Consider the following 18,017-nt stretch of genomic DNA (forward strand, 5'->3'; position numbering starts at 1 on the left):
ACTGTGCTCACAAGCAGCTTGTGATTCAGGTTCTTCTTTCACAGTAAATTCTGCGAGCTCCATCACTGCATGTGAGCGAGTTTAACGTGCATTGTCAGTGCCACATGTGAGCGGATGTTCAATGTATTTTCTTGCCAAAATGCAACCATCTCACAATCGGTATTTTTGAGAAAAAGTCTGTATGCAATTTACGTTGGATGTATATTTTGTTCTTGCAATGTTGTATTTGTTGCAATTTTGCACTTTTGACAGTCTGAGATATTTGAGTGTTGTGTGTAATAAAACAATAAAAATCATAATTGTATTGCATTGTTTTAAACACTAAATATTTTACTTAAAACATTCCTTAGACACTTATTCAGTTATTTATAATATATGTTGTTAAAAAAAAAGCAAAAGTAGTTTCAATGTAGCTAGCTACTTTTTGATCGCAACTTGTAGTGTAGCTAAATACTTTTCCAAAAGGGTAGCTTGACTGTAGTTTAACTACTTTAACTTATGAGTAGCTTGTAGCTTGTCAAACTACAGTTTCAAAGTAGCTTCCCCAACACTGGTTACTACAGTAAACCCATGGTGAATGTTGCTGATCTGTGGACACTGGATAGTTCATTCATGGCACAATATTTCTTCCTGGTTTCCACGTCAGCGCTGTTTGATCCGTTAATAACGGAGAAATGCAAATGTTTCTCACTAGATCTCGCAGCGATGTTATTACTTCACTGGCGAATTCAAATGCTTTCTTTCCTGGATTTCGCTGTGTAGTAACAGTGCTGATGATTAAGATCAGCTCGCGCTGCGTTGGTCCAAACTGATAAACGGTCCGTCAACCACACAATAACAAGTGGTTTCGTTCCGCTTACATTACATTTGCCATTTGATGTTGGGCAATGTTGTGGTCACGCCAGCGTCTCTTATGAGCGCGCTTGCCACGCGTGACTCACCTACATTTGAAATAACGAAATTTTGGTCGGCAGGAAAAATGGTCCAACGAACCGTTCAATACGAATACGTGTACCGTTACACCCCTATTAAATTGGTAAAACGGTTAGTCTTCTGTCCACAATTATTTGAGTCATATCTGTTTATTAGAGTGAAATCCACTTGTGTCTTTGAAGTGTGTTGATATTAGCACTGGGCAGGTGGTAGAGTTTGACACAGTGTTGACGGTAAAAAAATACTAGACATTTGTATTTTTTGTATTTGTATCATTTGACATTTGTATTTTGTAAATACTTACATTTGACCACAACAATATTTACTTGTCTAAGATTCCTCAGTCAGATTATGTTAACTTTAAGAAAACGGTGAAAATACTAGACAACACAGACTCATATCAACAACAATACTAGGCCATCTTGGTTAATGTTTCAGAAAAGTTAAAATGAGAAGAGTTACAGTGTTTCTTTTAGGATTTTTTTAGCAGTGGGGGCAGGTCTGTCCAAATAACAAACACCCCTGATGCTGAGCATATGCTGCTAAATGGTACCCCTGGAGCCTGTTCCTTAAGTCTGTTTTCACCTATAAAATAGTTTTAAAAAATGAGTGATGTTAGGGATTATTGATAGTCAAACAATCTTTTGGGTGCCCGCAGCACGCTCACAGTGTGAAGCGCGTGTCCGCGTATTCTCCGACATGCCCGCTCGCGGTGTGTTTTTTGAAACTGCGATGATTGACAGTGATAACCAATGGATGAGACAAAATGGGACAACATTTTTCAGAATACTTCATTCAACAGTTTTTGCTCCGGGTACAGAAAAACAGCGAAACATTACTGCTACTGGTACCGACTACTGAAATTTTGGTACCAACAACCCTAGTTGGAACTAAACTCTGGCCCTCGAGGTCCACTTTCCTGAAGAGTTGAGAACCCCTGCTGTACACGCAGATCGCACATGCGCATTTCATCTTTTGCACTAATTATAAGCTTTCCACAACGGTGCCCCGGGGCCTTTGATTCACAAGGTAGGCTAGTTGAAGAAAATTGAATAAATGGAAAAAACAGAAACGTGTGCAACAACAATGGATGGCTACATGGATGAGAGATCGTGCGAGGAGGTTAGACAGTACTTGCATTTGTAAAATTCTTGCCTTAAAGATTATACAGATGTATGTATGGGGTTTAACTCATAGATGACATTGCACAGGCACTGGTAATGCAAGTTGTCGTAAAGCACATGCTCCAACTGCCTGCGTACTTGTATGTCAAATTGAGTATACTTTGAAAGACTACGCGTACATCTTGTTAGAGTCTTGATTATTCTGATTATTTGGATACATGTGAATGCATATATTTGACATGGAAAAATGTGGCTTCAAACAGTCATTTTGGTGTTGATGTTAATAAGCACCATTATGTTGAGTAATGATCCAGATGGATCACATGACGTTGTCATTAGAGGAAGTTGAAATAAATTGTATGAAATCCTAATTTCTGTAATTTACAACCTCATTCTGATAACTTTAGTAGGATTTGTGTTGCCATTGGATTGGTTTGATAGCATTGCTGAGTAGGGGTGGTATCTACGAGTGCTCAGACGTGACGTGATGATCAATCATTTTTGGGAGTATATTGATGGTCAAAATCGAATTTTGCATTTGACGTAATGTGGCCTGTACCTCACCTACTATATATGAGTTAATCTTTTGTGCTGTTCATTAGGGTATGTGATTAATGGGGGTAAAAATAACCAGAATAATGAAAATGACATAAAACGGGAGTGAAAAGGTTTACTTGTCCAATGTGAACATTTTAATGCGATTAAGTTCTTACTCTGATTATTGGAAATAATCACATTATTGGTGCACATCATGTAAGCGTAGTCAAGGTTGGAATATAGGGATGCACCGATACCACTTTTTCCAGAACAAGTCCGATACTGATACTTTCCTTTTTGGTACTTACCGCTACCTGGGTTTTCACTGCATTTGTAATTTTTAAATATATTGCGTAGAGAGGCCAAAAGATTATGAATCATATGATTAGTTTGTTTAGCAAATATATATATATTTCCTTCACTTATTTTCATGCTTAATTAAGCCTGCTAAAATTGAATAAGTTTCATGAGAATCATATTTTATCTTTCATCTACTAGACCACTGCATATTTAGGTTCAGTGCTAAGGATAGTGTCAGTGGTTCAAATAGATACCAGTCAAATATCACAATTCTCTATTCCAATTTTGATACTATAAAAACTACTTGCCTAATTAATGTAAATTTAAAACATTATTAAAGACAAGTAAGCAGTCAGTAATAAAATAAAGTGTTTTGGGTTTTTTCAGGTAGGTCTAAATGTAGTTTTCAGGTACCGAATTTGAATAAATCAAATGTGAAATAACACTGCATGTTCATTACAGTATAAATTAAATATAGATGGATCTTTATATGTTTACTGGAAGACTCGCCAAGACGGGCGTTTTTACATAATTTTGTGTGAATTAGTCCGTTCAAGTAGCCTGGGAAAACCCAGACAACTTCCGGCAAATTTAGATTTGCTCTGAAAGTTAGTCTGGCAAAGAGCTCATTCAAGCCCATTTCCAATCCGCCGAAATCGAGGCACCAATCAGAAACGTTGGGGCGGGCTTTACACGATGACGACAGCGCATGGGATTTTGAAGCAGATTTTGTAGCCTACATTACAAAGATGGATGCCGCCGTCGAACACCACTTGTTCGAATCATCTTTCGCGTCTGTTTTAAGCGATTTGAACGTTTCCTTTTTGTTAAAAACCGAGCAAAGAACAACACTCGGAGATGTTTCTCCGCCGCTCTGCATACGTCATCTCCTTCATCGCTCTGATTGGGTTTAGGTCTATCCGCGACGTCCGTTGGTGACGCCCCTCTGGAAATGATTTGTCTATGACGCTTTGCCAGACCATAACTCAGTTACAACTGAGAATGGTCTGGTTTTAACCAGGCTACCGTTCAAGTGCAAGACGTGAAAGAATTCAATACAGTATCGTGCGCTTTGGATGTTTGCGTTCTTGACCTGCAAACGTCCTGTAATAATGCAGGAAACCACTCATTATATAAATCATGTAACAGTTCATGTTTTACTTGCATTTAGTTTTAATCCAAATGACACATTTGCTGAGTGAACGATCCGCAACCAAGAGCATGCAACAGAAGTGCGCTCGCTCTCTCTCTTTACCGTCAGTTAACAATACATGCCTCGTTTTACTTTCTTTGCCATTGACATCCAATTGAACTTCAAACTTTTTACTGATGTCTGTGAAAAAGGGATGCGTGCTGAACAAGCTCGGGCATCTGTGCCACTTCACGCTCAATCCACTGCTATATGCGTTACTTTGTTTTGTTTAATATTCCACTAATCAGATAGATTTCATAAACCCTTCTTTATCCCCATTATACTCTGTTGTCAGTGTTTCTTTGTCTGTACACCACTGTGTGGTATTGGTTATTGGTATCGGAGCATTATTATGAGTACGAGGACATTTGTATCGGTGCATTCCTATTGGAATACTTTGTGTTTAGTTGCCTGGGTTGTAGCAGATCAGTTTACTGGTGTTCATTCATTCAAACTTTCTCCTCCCTTTCAGTGAAGTCAAAAATGATGGCCCAGAACTATAGTGATACCACAACCAGGGAGCGCAACAGTGAGCCTATTTTACGTAAGGACATTTTAGGAATCAGATTACTCACAGCTTGAGTTATAAAATAGAATGTCTTTGACTAAAGGCTTCATTAGTGTCAGATGACTTCCCCCCTCACAACTAACTGTTTGTCCTTTATCATAAAGTGTAAGACTTTTTTAATGAGTGTTAGGCTCAGCTTTCCACACCGTAACACATAGCATGGGCTTCTGCAGTGCCGGACTCTCATGACAAAGCCAGAACACTGACTCTTTGTAAAGTTTAACTGCATTTTGTTTCTTCCTTTAATGGTTGATTTAAAAAAAAAATGCTACTTTGCTGTGAGTATATCGGGGCCATAACTCCAGTCAAGTCACGTCGTATTTATGTATAAGAGTCAAAATCTGTCAAAAATCTGCTGAGGGGTAATTAAATGTAACAAATCATGTCTTTTATCAGCTCCTTTAATGTTTCTGTTAGTCTCTTGGCATCCTCTCTGATAATTTTTTTTAATGTTTTTTGTTACATTAATTCTTGACCGGTCAGGTGCCTTGTTCTGTGTATTGTCATTGTGATGCCTCATTGTCTCGTTGTTGGCCTTCATGGTTTTCTACTTTTGTACCCTTCTCCTGATTAGTACCTCTTCAAAATAAGATTACATACATCCTTGGTCACATCTTATAGCTGAAACCATAGCCAACAAAGATCTTACAAAGAACAATCCTATAGAAACAGCTGACTTTTTTATTCAGGGTTAATCAGCATTTAAATGGTGACCAGAGGAATATAAGTACTTTTCAGTAGGGGTTTGAATGTGATTAGATATTTCCAAACAGATTACCATGACTTGTTATAAAAGGGTGTGCACATTTATGCAACCAGGTAATCATTTTTTTTTTAAAGTCTATTTGTTACAATAATTTTGTTGGTTTCTGTATACCGGTAGATATGATTTTCTTTATTTTTACATCTCAAAAAGTTTTAACAGTGGTGTGTAGACATTTTATTCCCACTGTATTTATATTTTTGTTGTGAAAATTGAATTTTGTGTTGGATTCACTGCTAGTTTTCATTTTCATTAACAATTAGGGCTGCACGATATATCGTTTTAGCATTTAACAGGATGTGTGATGTCAATTATAGGGATCTTAGTTGTTCCGTGATCCGTCCTGGCCAGCTGCCAGTTTATGCCTGCTATATTTAATTTATACAGTGAAGAGTGAAGACAGTGTTATTTTACATTTGATTATTCAATGTCTGCACCTGAATACAGTTAAATTTACCTGAAAAACAAAGCACTGTTTAATTTTGATCTTTTTTCTATTGTATTTATTTATGCTTGTAATTAGTTTTTCTATGCGTATGCACTATCCTACAAAATTCTCCCAGTCATCCTAGAATGAATCATTCTTTCCAAATGTAGTTTTTTATTAAAAATATTCAAGAAATTCTAAATAAAAATCATCTGGTGAAATTAAGAAAAACTAAATATTGCAATTTCATTTTTTTCCAATATTGTGCAGCCCTATTAACAATCATAACCCTGTTGCATAACCAAAAGCCTTCACCAAATACTTTAATGTATATCACAATGTTTCTGATCTATTGTCTTGGTCCGGAAAACATCTCTGGTCTGTTTCATAATGAATGTTGTTATAAATTATCAAAAAAATAGTTTTGTTTATTGTTGGATTAATGGAAAATATTATTTATGTCTAATATCCTGGGTCATGTATCAAGTAGAAGTGACCATAATAAGCTTGTGTACATATAAGACAACTTGTTCTTTTATTTACATATTATTAGAGATATTATCTCTTTCTCAGCAAATGCACGTTTGTTAATGTCGATCTGTCAACATCGTGATGTCTGTCAGCCATCGTCCCAACACTATTCTGAACAAACAACTAAACATAATATGTAATTTATTTGACGCAGTTCAAATGAGTAGCGCGGGTTCGTTCCACTTTTGATGCATATCAAACATTTATTGAACTCGTGTTAAGGAAAATTATATATGTTATCGTTTTATTGCCCAGCCTAGCCCAGTGCTTTGTTTTTCAGGTGGGCCGACATTAGATCTATTTAACAGTACCATTCAAGAAAGAAACAGTACAGAAACTGAATAATCAAATGTAAAACTAAAACACTGCATAGTCTTCACATGAATTAAATATACATTGACTCATATTAAAGGTACTAAAGTTATTCCGGCAACAGCAGTGAGTGATTTTCTCTTTTTCTTTTGTTGTTTGAAAGACAGCAGCGGGTTTACTGTATCAGGCTGCTATCACTTTAAGACCTAATGCACGGATCCTATTGACACACATTTGATTTATTTCCCAACTGTTTACATTCACTTATTACAAAACTGACTGTGTTTACATGAATACTCACCAAGACAGGCATTTTGACATCGCACGCTGTCTGAGAGACGGCTTTCTGAGCTTGCGCTTCGAGTGTGTGTCAGACAGCACGAGTCGCAATGAGTTGTTTTCCGCAGCTTATTGCGCTTAATTCTTTTTGACATCAAGCAAGTCACACGTAAGGAACAGTCGCGTGCCCAGTCTATTCTGTTATATGCGGCAACCTAAAACTTAGCTTTTGGAAGTATCACATTAAAATCATTCAGATATTGCAAGGCGTTGCGATGTGCAGCATTAAACATACAAAGTGTGACAATGATAATCTCAGGTACTGATTATGCTAAAAATGCTAATAATGCTAAATGAATTGAATTTGTGTTTGAATATCATGTTAAGTGACCTGAATCATAATGAAAGCGACAATAGATTCACCTAAATTAGAGGAAACGAGAGCTTTCAAACTGAACAAACAAGTGTATTTAATGACAACAATTGTATCTTGTCATAGAATTTGCTGTAATTTTTGATTGTTTTTGTCACATCTCATAGTTGCTGCGTGGACATACAAGTTGTCATTGGAATCGTATCACATCTGTGTCTGGTTAGAAGTAGATCGTAGATGCAAATTTTTGTTAAAAATTAAATGCACAAAATTATTAAATCAAAAGATTTCACTTAGGCCCTAAGGCCATTTTCAGTGTGAATCTTTTATCTTTTTTTAATAACTTTTTGTTTGGTTTTAGTCATGATATATTTATTAAGCTTACAGAATAATTCTACTGTGTCTGATTGATGTTGTCAATTTTACTCAGACTTAAAATGACATCTAATTTTAGTCAATGAAAATGTTTTGTTAAAGTGAAAAAAGCCACCTTTATATATTAAATGTCAATTTAATAACATATAAACTGGTCTCCTAAAATTATAACAGTCCCCTGTTATACGCCTAGCTAATACAGTATTGTGATATTCTGTATTCTTCAGTTATTCACTCCGTCTAGTCGTGTGTTATGGAAAGAGCATCACAACATGACTTTCTCACATTTTGACTAGCATGTAACTTAGGTCAGGTTGACGTGTAATTTTTGCGCACATGTTATGTATTTGTGATTAATCTCATATGTTTATGCTTTTGGTTGAACAAAGCATGTCTGTTTACTGGTTCATTCACTCAGTTTCCGTTCATGTAGCTCAAGTGGTTCAGTTCTGACTAACTATTTTAGATTGACTATGATTATATGAAACAATCATTATTTCTAAAGTGTCTTCTTCAAAAAGCATTTAGATCATTGATAATATCTTGTAGTGTTGTTTTTTTAAGCATATTTTTGTCAACAGTATGTTGTAAGTATATTTAGTGCTAAGCAGTGATTGCAACGCATATTGAATTTAAATACCTTTTTCCATTTGAATTTGCATATTTGTCGAATTTAAAGGAGCTGTATGTAAGATTGTGGCCAAAACTAGTACTGCAATCACTGTCAAATTACTGTAGAGTGGTGTATCCCCTCCCCCTCCTCCTTGACTCGAGGTTGCCAGATAGGCTGCAGGATCCAGCAGGAACGTGACGAGCTGCAGCTGTGGTAACTAGAGCAGAGCTGGCAACCCGGATGCCGCAACACTACTGACTTTGTGATTGGTAGATAGGTGGAGGGTGGAGCATCAGACCAAAACACAACATGACAACATCAACATCAGTTGAGGGCTGCAACTGCACTTTTTAAATGACAATATCCTGGCCAGACTACTGTTGTCAGTGATATAAGTATTTGAAATGTACATGATTTCTTAATGTCTAGTGACATTTCAGGGCCATTTTATGATTAATTGAAATAAATTTCTTACATACAGCTCCTTTAAGAAAAAAGTTCTATGTTTGAATTTTGCAGCCCTATATAATTGATATAGGTATAGGCTGATAATGTAACTTATACAGTTACCAAAACCCATATGTTTAATTTGATGGCGCATACAATGCGAGACTATTTAAACATCGCTTGTCATCTTCAGTATTGAATGGATTTTCAATTTTATGAAACGTATTGTTTTACAGTCACGATATGCAACTCCATGTAAAATTGCTAAATTGTGACTATTTGGATCCAGGCATACGACGTAGTCACTCAGAGTAGCAGTGTTCTTCGAGAGGGCAGCTCGGGCGCTGTGTGACACTCTGATGCATTTGTCTTATTCAGGGCAGATTCACTTCAGCTGCTCTCTTTCGGCACCATATACAGAAATAGGATAAATATGGCCGTAGAGATCTTTTTGTTGAAATTTTGGTAGCACTTTGTTACTGTATACTTTTTACAAAGTACTTGCAAACTATTAGTTTATAGTTATGTCTCATCAGAAAATTTGGACTAAACCGCTCAATTCATATCGGTTCGTTTTACGATCTAAAGTGTTTACACTTTAGTGGTTGTTGCGTAGCTGTCAACGGAGGGACAGAAAGCTCAAATTTCATTAAAAAGATCTTGATTTTTATTTCCGAAGATAACCGAAAGTCTTACGGGTTTGGAACGTCATAAAGGTTGAGTAATTAATTAAAGATTTTTCAGTTTCAACTATCTCTTTAACAAAGCATAAAACATTATCTATCTCTTTACATATGTGCTAATTTGTTAATTACAGTGACAATGAATGAAGAACTCACTATTTTTTATAGCCTATTATACATATATTAACAATGTAGAGACTACAATATATAAACTATTAATTAATTAACTATAATCTAATAATTAGCTAATTATGAGTATTATATTAGTGTTACCAAATTTGTTCATTTCTTACGTATGCTCCTCCTTTCTCTTTTTATTATGCTAGTGTTGCAGTCTAATAACAAATCTTTTCCCCATTTTCCTTTTGTTTTTTATGCAGCGGATGCCAGTCACAGGCTGAATCTCTTCTACGTGGCTAATGATGTGATTCAGAACTGCAAAAGGAAGAACGCTATCATTTACCGAACCTCCTTCGCTGACGTGCTGCCAGACGCTGCCCTGCTGGTCAAGTTAGTATATCGTGTGTGTGTGTTTGAGTGTGATTCGTGCAGAAGCATATTCTCTGCTGACTCTCTGTGTGCTTGTAGGGATGCTAAAGTGTGTAAGTCAGTGGACAGGATCTTCAGTATTTGGCAAGAGAGGAACGTTTATCCTGAGGAGCTGATCACTGAGCTGAAAACCAGTCTGCAGAAGAAAGAGAAAGAAAAAGAGAAAGAGAAAGAAAAAGAAAAAGAGAAAGTGAAAGAGCAACCCCCTCCTCCTGGTAAGTTTTTGAGCTGTTTCCTTCAAGTTTCAATGCTGGACTTAAGTCTAGTGCAGAGGTTTTTAAACTTCTTAATGCCAGAGACGCCAAATATATAATGATCATCTTGAAGGGGACCTTCTTTCCGATTAATCGCACACTTATTGTGAAATTAAGCATACACCATTTACCTATTTAAGGTGCCTTTCAAATCACTCAAGGTCACCATATTATCTAGAAAAGAAGTAGCATCAAGAACAATATCAAAGTAATAAAAATAATGTCAATAAACCATAAAAGAGGAAAGTTGTGTGGTAAACCAAATAAAAGAGTATTACAGTGGTCAATGCGAGAGGTGACAAGCGAATGAGTAATAACAGCAGAACTACGCGAAGTGAGGAATGGACAAGCAATATTACGACGATGAAAATAACAAGACCTGGTTATGCTATTGATGTGAGCGTCAAATGAAAGAGTGCAGTCAAAAATTACCCCCAAGTTCCTAACCTGGCGGGAAGGAAAAACGGAGGAACCGTCAATGGATAATAAAACACTGCAAGACCTAGAGAGAATAGAGTTAGTGCCTATAAGGAGTAAGTGATTCAGTCTTATTGCCATGAAGTTTAAGAAAGTTGACAGAAAACCAAACTTTTATTTCGTGAAGGCCGCTTTGCCTTTTAAACGGCCCGCACACCACAGCTCAAACAAATAGCGCAGTTTCGTTTCACTTTCGTTTCGTTTGCTGTTTGACGTTTCTCGTATGTAACAGAAGTTGCAGCTCTTATCAATTGGACAATGTGGTGGTCACACCAGTGCGAACTCTTGTCGACCATTTGGTCTCAGTCTGGAGCCCTACTTGCATAAATTGTGGCTCTTATCCAGGTCCTTTTTCCCTTCTTAAAGCCTAAGTTACGCTAGATTTTAAAGCGAGGGATTTCTCGCTCAACCATCATGCGTCTCTGTTGTGTGCACAGACTGTTCAGGCGCCTTTTGCGTCCCGTCAACATTACGTCATCAGTTAACATTTAGAAAATCAATTTTTGACATTTGTGATTCGATTCAGAATCGTCCACGTCCGCATCGCGATGCATCTAAGAATCGATTTTTCCCCCACCCCTAATGTACAGTGCAACAGCAAAGAGCTTGTTTACATTTTAGACAAGTCAAGTTGCGATACCGAACCGGACCACGTGGGGATGCCAAAAAAGACCCGGCCTAAATCAACCGCCTGTACCTGACTGCATATGCATACTGCAATACATGGTTTCAAATTCGAATTATTAAAAACAGCAACATACACATGACAAATCAATAAATTAACCTGAATATGTGTGGATACAACGTGAATTTACTGAAATGTGTCTGTACGAGAGAGCACAAACACTGTATCCGTGGATCAATATAACAGACTCGCGCGTGCTTGCTTGCTGTAAGACTCAGGCACTGCATTGCCATGGTCTTTACCTTGATTACAATCCTCATCCATCAAAACTTTACTAGCAAGACGCTGATTTGCTTTATCCAGCCGAAAAAACTTAGTATGTGTATCATCTGGCTATACAGTGGTGCAATGTTTTGACGTTCAGTCTGTATTTCACACAGCACAAAGGCTCGCGCTCACGAAATATGACAGAGCTTGTGATTTTAAAGCGAAACACTGGAATGAATAATTCACTGAAATGGAAGGCAAGTCTTTATTCTCTCTGCCATCTCTGACATTAGTGCTGTTTTGGACTGATTGTTTAACCCTCTGGGGACCAAGGGTTTTTTGGGGCCCTTGGGATGTTTTGACATGCACTGACATTTGTGCTTTTTTCAGTTATTTATAAACATGTTAATTGCAAAGGTGTAAATTCACTCTATATAGCACAAACGGGGCTACCATAATATGTGAGCAACATGTATGTACATGTTTGTATTTTTGAGAGAATATTATTTATGCATGGTTATTGAAAAACTTAAAAATAAAAGTTTCTGAAATAAGGCCACAAAACACATATTGATTATTTCTTCACAAGACTTTTGAAAATTGTATCACATAGTCTAGAATATTTGCTCCAAAACTATGTGAGAATCATCCTGACTACTCATTCAGATAAGTCAATAAAGTCTTTTAGAATGTGTATGACGTGTTTTGTTTGAGAAAGCTTTATGCGAGGAGGCGTGATCTCTCATTAATATGTATGGCATTTCACACCTGAGAAAGACAATGACCCTCCCATAATGGCCCTATTAGGTGCTACCAGGCCCTATCATTACGAGGAGCCTTGCACAAAGAATGAGATTTAAAAAAGAATGGCTTTTAGATTGTTTGGATTTATTTACAACACAACATAATCCAAAGATACACAACAAAGGACAAAAAAGCACATTAGTAAACACACTGATCTAAAGACAGAGGCTTGCCCAGTCACACAGCATGGTCCCATTCCTGAAACATAGTACATACCTGTCATTTCCAAGGTGTTTGATTTTTCATTACAGTCTCCTGTGAATGTTGAAGTCAGCAGGACTCATTAGTGGCATTTTGTCCCTGTAAAAAAAAAAAATAATAAACACCTGTGAACATGCTGATATCAAGAGAAACTACATGGCTGCACAACTTTGGGCATGCATTGTAGATTTTTCTGGTTAAAATAGCTTTTTAATTATATATATATATATATATATATATATATATATATATATATATATATATATATATATATATACACTCACCGGCCACTTTATTAGGTACACCTGTCCAACTGCTCGTTAACACTTAATTTCTAAGCAGCCAATCACATGGCGGCAACTCAGTGCATTTAGGCATGTAGACATGGTCAAGACAATCTCCTGCAGTTCAAACCGAGCATCAGTATGGGGAAGAAAGTTGATTTGAGTGACTTTGAACGTGGCATGATTGTTGGTGCCAGAAGGGCTGGTCTGAGTATTTCAGAAACTGCTAATCTACTGGGATTTTCACGCACAACCATCTCTAGGGTTTACAGAGAATGGTCCGAAAAAGAAAAAACATCCAGTGAGCGGCAGTTCTGTGGGCGGAAATGCCTTGTTGATGCCAGAGGTCAGAGGAGAATGGCCAGACTGGTTCGAGCTGATAGAAGGGCAACAGTGACTGAAATAACCACTCGTTACAACCGAGGTATGCAGCAAAGCATTTGTGAAGCCACAACACGCACAACCTTGAGGCGGATGGGCTACAACAGCAGAAGACTCCACCGGGTACCACTCATCTCCACTACAAATAGGAAAAAGAGGCTACAATTTGCAAGAGCTCACCAAAATTGAACAGTTGAAGACTGGAAAAATGTTGCCTGGTCTGATGAGTCTCGATTTCTGTTGAGACATTCAGATGTTAGAGTCAGAATTTGGCGTAAACAGAATGAGAACATGGAACCATCATGCCTTGTTACCACTGTGCAGGCTGGTGGTGGTGGTGTAATGGTGTGGGGGATGTTTTCCTGGCACACTTTAGGCCCCTTAGTGCCAATTGGGCATCGTTTAAATGCCACGGCCTACCTGAGCATTGTTTCTGACCATGTCCATCCCTTTATGGCCACCATGTACCCATCCTCTGATGGCTACTTCCACCATGTCACAAAGCTCTAATCATTTCAAATTGGTTTCTTGAACATGACAATGAGTTCACTGTACTAAAATGGCCTCCACAGTCACCAGATCTCAACCCAATAGAGCATCTTTGGGATGTGGTGGAACGGGAGATTCGCATCATGGATGTGCAGCCGACAAATCTGCGGCAACTGTGTGATGCCATCATGTCAATATGGACCAAACTCCCTGAGGAATGCTTCCAGCACCTTGTTGAATCTATGCCACGAAGAATTGAGGCAGTTCTGAAGGCAAAAGGGGGTCCAACCCGTTACTAGCATGGGGTACCTAATAAAGTGGCTGGTGAGTGTGTATATATATATATATATATATATATATATATATATACACACACACACACACACACTGCTTAGAATTAGAAGTGAAAACACCCATGCTAAAGTTGACTAAAAAGAGGAATAAAAAATCTTAATGCCTTAATTAAAAAAATGAGGAAAACTCCAACCTTTAGGGAGATGAATAATGTCCCTGAATTCTTTGTGAATGAATAATGTATCGCAAATAATTAAATGTTCTTCTTTAAAATACAGGGTGCATAAGTCTAGACACGTCTATCCCCAGAAACTCCTAACAAAAGCTTATTTGATGTCTTTATTTTGAAGCTTATTTGAAGCTTATTTGATGCTTATTTGATTTGAAAAACTTTATCCAAAACTAGTCAACGAAATTTTGTCTTTTATTTCGTCTGTAACAGTGCGTAACTGTGCGTTTATTCATTCATACACACACACACACACACACACACACACACACACACACACACACAGAGAGAAACATGATTCACATTTTCATGATTCACGGAGACAGAGTGAGCTGAAAGCGCACCCTGTTTATTTTATTTATTTTAAAAAAACACAAGGTTTTGATGTTAATGTGTGTACACAAAAAAGAAGACCCTCTATAGCAGAGATGCCCAAACTAGGGCCCGCGGGCCAAAGTTGGCCCGTGGTAACCTTTGATTTGGCCCACCATACCGTCCGGGGAGAGGGGAGAGGGGAGAGGGGAGAGGGGGGTGATACCTTCGACACAGATCGTCATTTCTAATTTGACATAACATTTTTGTTTGTTTTATTGTTGAACTACAACAGAGTAAACTGAAATTAAATGTTTAAATTAAATGTAAATGAATTAGATTTTTTTCCTGTAAATGCCCAATTCTAGGTGCAGCACTGCGTGCTTTGCGACACTTGATGTCAATTAACGTCAACAAAATAAACGCAATAATGGAGAAATCAAGGCGGCACACAGACAAGAGAAATTAATAAATAAACCCATAGCAACTTTAATGTAATACAGTTTGATTTATGATGCAAAATTTACTTTTGGCCCACGGCCCTCAATCAAGTTTGATTTTTGGCCCTTCATAGGAAAAAGTTTGGGCACCCCTGCTCTATAGTTTATAATCATGTATTGATTTTATTTATATGACCATAAATGACGGAGTATTTTAAGTCTATGTTGCTGCTATGTGAAAAAAAAAAAACAGCAAAACGCGCCGGCGCGTTCTTGGTCCCCAGAGGGGTAAAATAATTCGCTTACTGGATAATTGGACTGAAAACATTCGCAGAGTTTAGTGGCTGAAAATGATCTGATCACATAAAGAGAAGCGAAATCGGGTTAAAGGGTTCAAATAGAAATTTCTGCCTACCAGGGTTACAGGTGCTTGTGCCATTGAAAATGCTCAGTGTGATAATCTCCCGAATTCTAAGATCATCTAACTTAACTAATGACACAATTTCACCTGCTTCAGTTATTTATTTGCGTTTAACTATTTTAATGCATTAAGGAATATTAATGAATGTTTTATATATAATAAAGAATGTTTTTGAAATTTCTGTCTTGGATTAATTAGAAATGTCTTGTATAGTTCTGTAAATTGTATATCTTGTATTGTTTACCTTGTGTTTGCCATGTAAATAGACTTTTTTGCTTGCATGGAATTTGAAGCCAATAAACAAACAAATAAAACATTATTTAAAAAAAAAATTGGTTTGTATTTGTCATTGTACTAAAGCAATAACAAATTTCTAAAATTACCTTCAGTAATTGACATTTATATTTTTTTGAAATGGAAAACAATTTTTTATTGTACTTACTACAATTTTCTCAAACACTGATTGTAATATGTTTGCGGAGAAAACTTTGTTGCCGGAATATAAATGAAGAGTGCATACATTAACAAATAGCTATCCAATAATTCACAATGAAGTGTTTTAAAAGAAAAACTTTCAAAAAAAAAATAACCCTTTTTTTTTTTTTTTTTTTGCAGCCCCAGTCAACCCCAAAACTGCTCTGAAATCTAAAATTGTTGCAGAGTTTGTAGTAAGTCATGATCTGTCTTTAGGTTTAGTAGAACTTTTCCTGCCTGTTTATTTCTGTTTAATTATTAAACTAAAAATTAATGTCTTTTTCTCTTTGTCAGCCACATGATTTTGTAGATCGGTTAATGTCATACAAGCACTCTTTAGACGAGAGTGATTTGAGAGAGAAGCAGTTAACTGCTCTCAGAGTGGACGTCTGCAGCACTGAGGCCCTCAAGAGGTTAAAAGGTAATGAAATGCTTCCCAAAAACTGCAATATATAACTGTGGAAAATAGGCTTTTCAAATGTCTCTCTCCTTACATCCACAGATAAAGCAGGAGGGAATAAATTCTCAAAGGACTTTGAGGAGGGAGGTACAAAGCTGCAGGAATTTGTGGCATTCCTGGAGGGCCAGATGAAGGCAGGACCACCTCTGCTGGAGGCGCTGGGAAACGCAGACATTTTTTACGAGATGCAGTACAAGGAGGTCAAAATTGTTGCCAATGTGAGTCGACAACTCTGTACTAGATTTGTTTACATTCTTGTGAACATGCTTGCTTTGGCAAACACAATGTATTACCCAAATATATTTGAGAAGAACTGAATGTGCTCTCTGAGGTTAGACTTCTGTTCATCAACCAAGGGGGCATGGTTAGTGCCTGATGCGAGTTTCAAAATGCCAGATATTGGCCTATTGATGTACCAACTATCAATTTATATCATGTATCCTCATATTATGCTTCTCTCAAACCCCTCACCATTTCTTATAGGCTTATAAAGCTTTTGCCAATCGCGTGTGTAGCCTGAAGCGGAAGCTGGATGCTCTAAAGGCCACACTGCCCAGTCTGGATGACTCTCCCATCCCGTCGCCATCTGAGGATGCCCCGTCCCCCACTGGCTCAGAGTCACCCTTCCATGGCATGATTTCCAGGAAGAATACGGGCACTGGGGATGGAAATGGGGGGAGAGGATTGGAGCAACAGAAGGACAACAGAGATATTGAGGACATGGACATGTCTGAGGAAGAGGAAACAACAGCAAATTCTGGAATCGTTGGTGAGAGAAAGCAGAGATGAGGGGAACACAGTAATGTTAGTATGCTATGTAAATGTAATGTTTAACTGACATAGTTGTCGTTTGTCCTCTAGTTGATGAGAGGAAAGAAAAGTCAAGTCTTCCCTCTGTGTCCAAGATGACAAATGCCTCAGCGACAAAAGGCTCCCAGATCACTGCTTCTAAACCATCCCAGATTTTAGCAACTCCCACAAAGACTGTGTCTGGGTCATCAACCAATCAAACACCTCCTGCAAACACCTCACCCCTGACCACCACACCTGTAGCAGCCCCTGTCGTTAGTCCCTCCCCCCTGCCGGTGAACTTGGCCAATGTGGATCTGGGCAAGATCAGCTCCATTCTGAGCTCTCTCTCTAATGCAATGAAAACCACTGGTGAGTTTTCCTTTTGCAGGACAGGCTCCAGAAGTAAAAAATAAATACAACTGAATGAGTTTGAGAAGACTTTGTTCATTATAGCCCCTTTCATGACCATGTTTTCTTCTTTCTCAACACCCAGGTGTCAGTCCTGTGTCCCGTCCTTCCCCTGGCACACCTACCACACCATCCAGCCTCGCCTCCTCCTCCAAAGCCCCTTCTTTAACCCCTGTCAGCATTCCCTCATCCAATCCTCTGGCCAACATCCTGTCTAAAGTAGATTTCTCCCCTGAGAGCATCCTGAATGTACTCACCAAAACACAGACTCACAGCCCCAAACTGCAGGGTAGGACACATTACACCATTGGTTTCTAATCTGTTTGTCAGTGGAAGACAGTTTGGGAAACCTGTTTAAACCAGTAACTATTTGATATTCATTAAATCTCTATCTTGCAG

At 37.8% G+C, this 18,017-nt stretch overlaps 1 protein-coding gene across 1 annotated transcript in view; it reads left to right on the plus strand.

Annotated features, from left to right (window-relative positions):
• Positions 1-18,017, plus strand: part of rprd2b (regulation of nuclear pre-mRNA domain containing 2b) — a 39,700-nt gene that overhangs the window by 18,127 nt on the left and 3,556 nt on the right. Inside the window, exons 2-9 of the mRNA XM_056257842.1 lie at positions 9,838-9,967; positions 10,046-10,221; positions 16,100-16,152; positions 16,253-16,379; positions 16,461-16,636; positions 16,902-17,187; positions 17,280-17,579; positions 17,704-17,907. Of these exons, the coding sequence (XP_056113817.1) occupies positions 9,838-9,967; positions 10,046-10,221; positions 16,100-16,152; positions 16,253-16,379; positions 16,461-16,636; positions 16,902-17,187; positions 17,280-17,579; positions 17,704-17,907 (1,452 nt within the window). The remainder of the gene's footprint in view (positions 1-9,837; positions 9,968-10,045; positions 10,222-16,099; positions 16,153-16,252; positions 16,380-16,460; positions 16,637-16,901; positions 17,188-17,279; positions 17,580-17,703; positions 17,908-18,017) is intronic.

This window comes from Rhinichthys klamathensis, unplaced genomic scaffold (genome assembly GCF_029890125.1).
Source record: "Rhinichthys klamathensis goyatoka isolate OS25496 unplaced genomic scaffold, OSU_Roscu_1.1 h1tg000006l_1, whole genome shotgun sequence".
Classification (NCBI taxonomy): domain Eukaryota; kingdom Metazoa; phylum Chordata; class Actinopteri; order Cypriniformes; family Leuciscidae; genus Rhinichthys; species Rhinichthys klamathensis.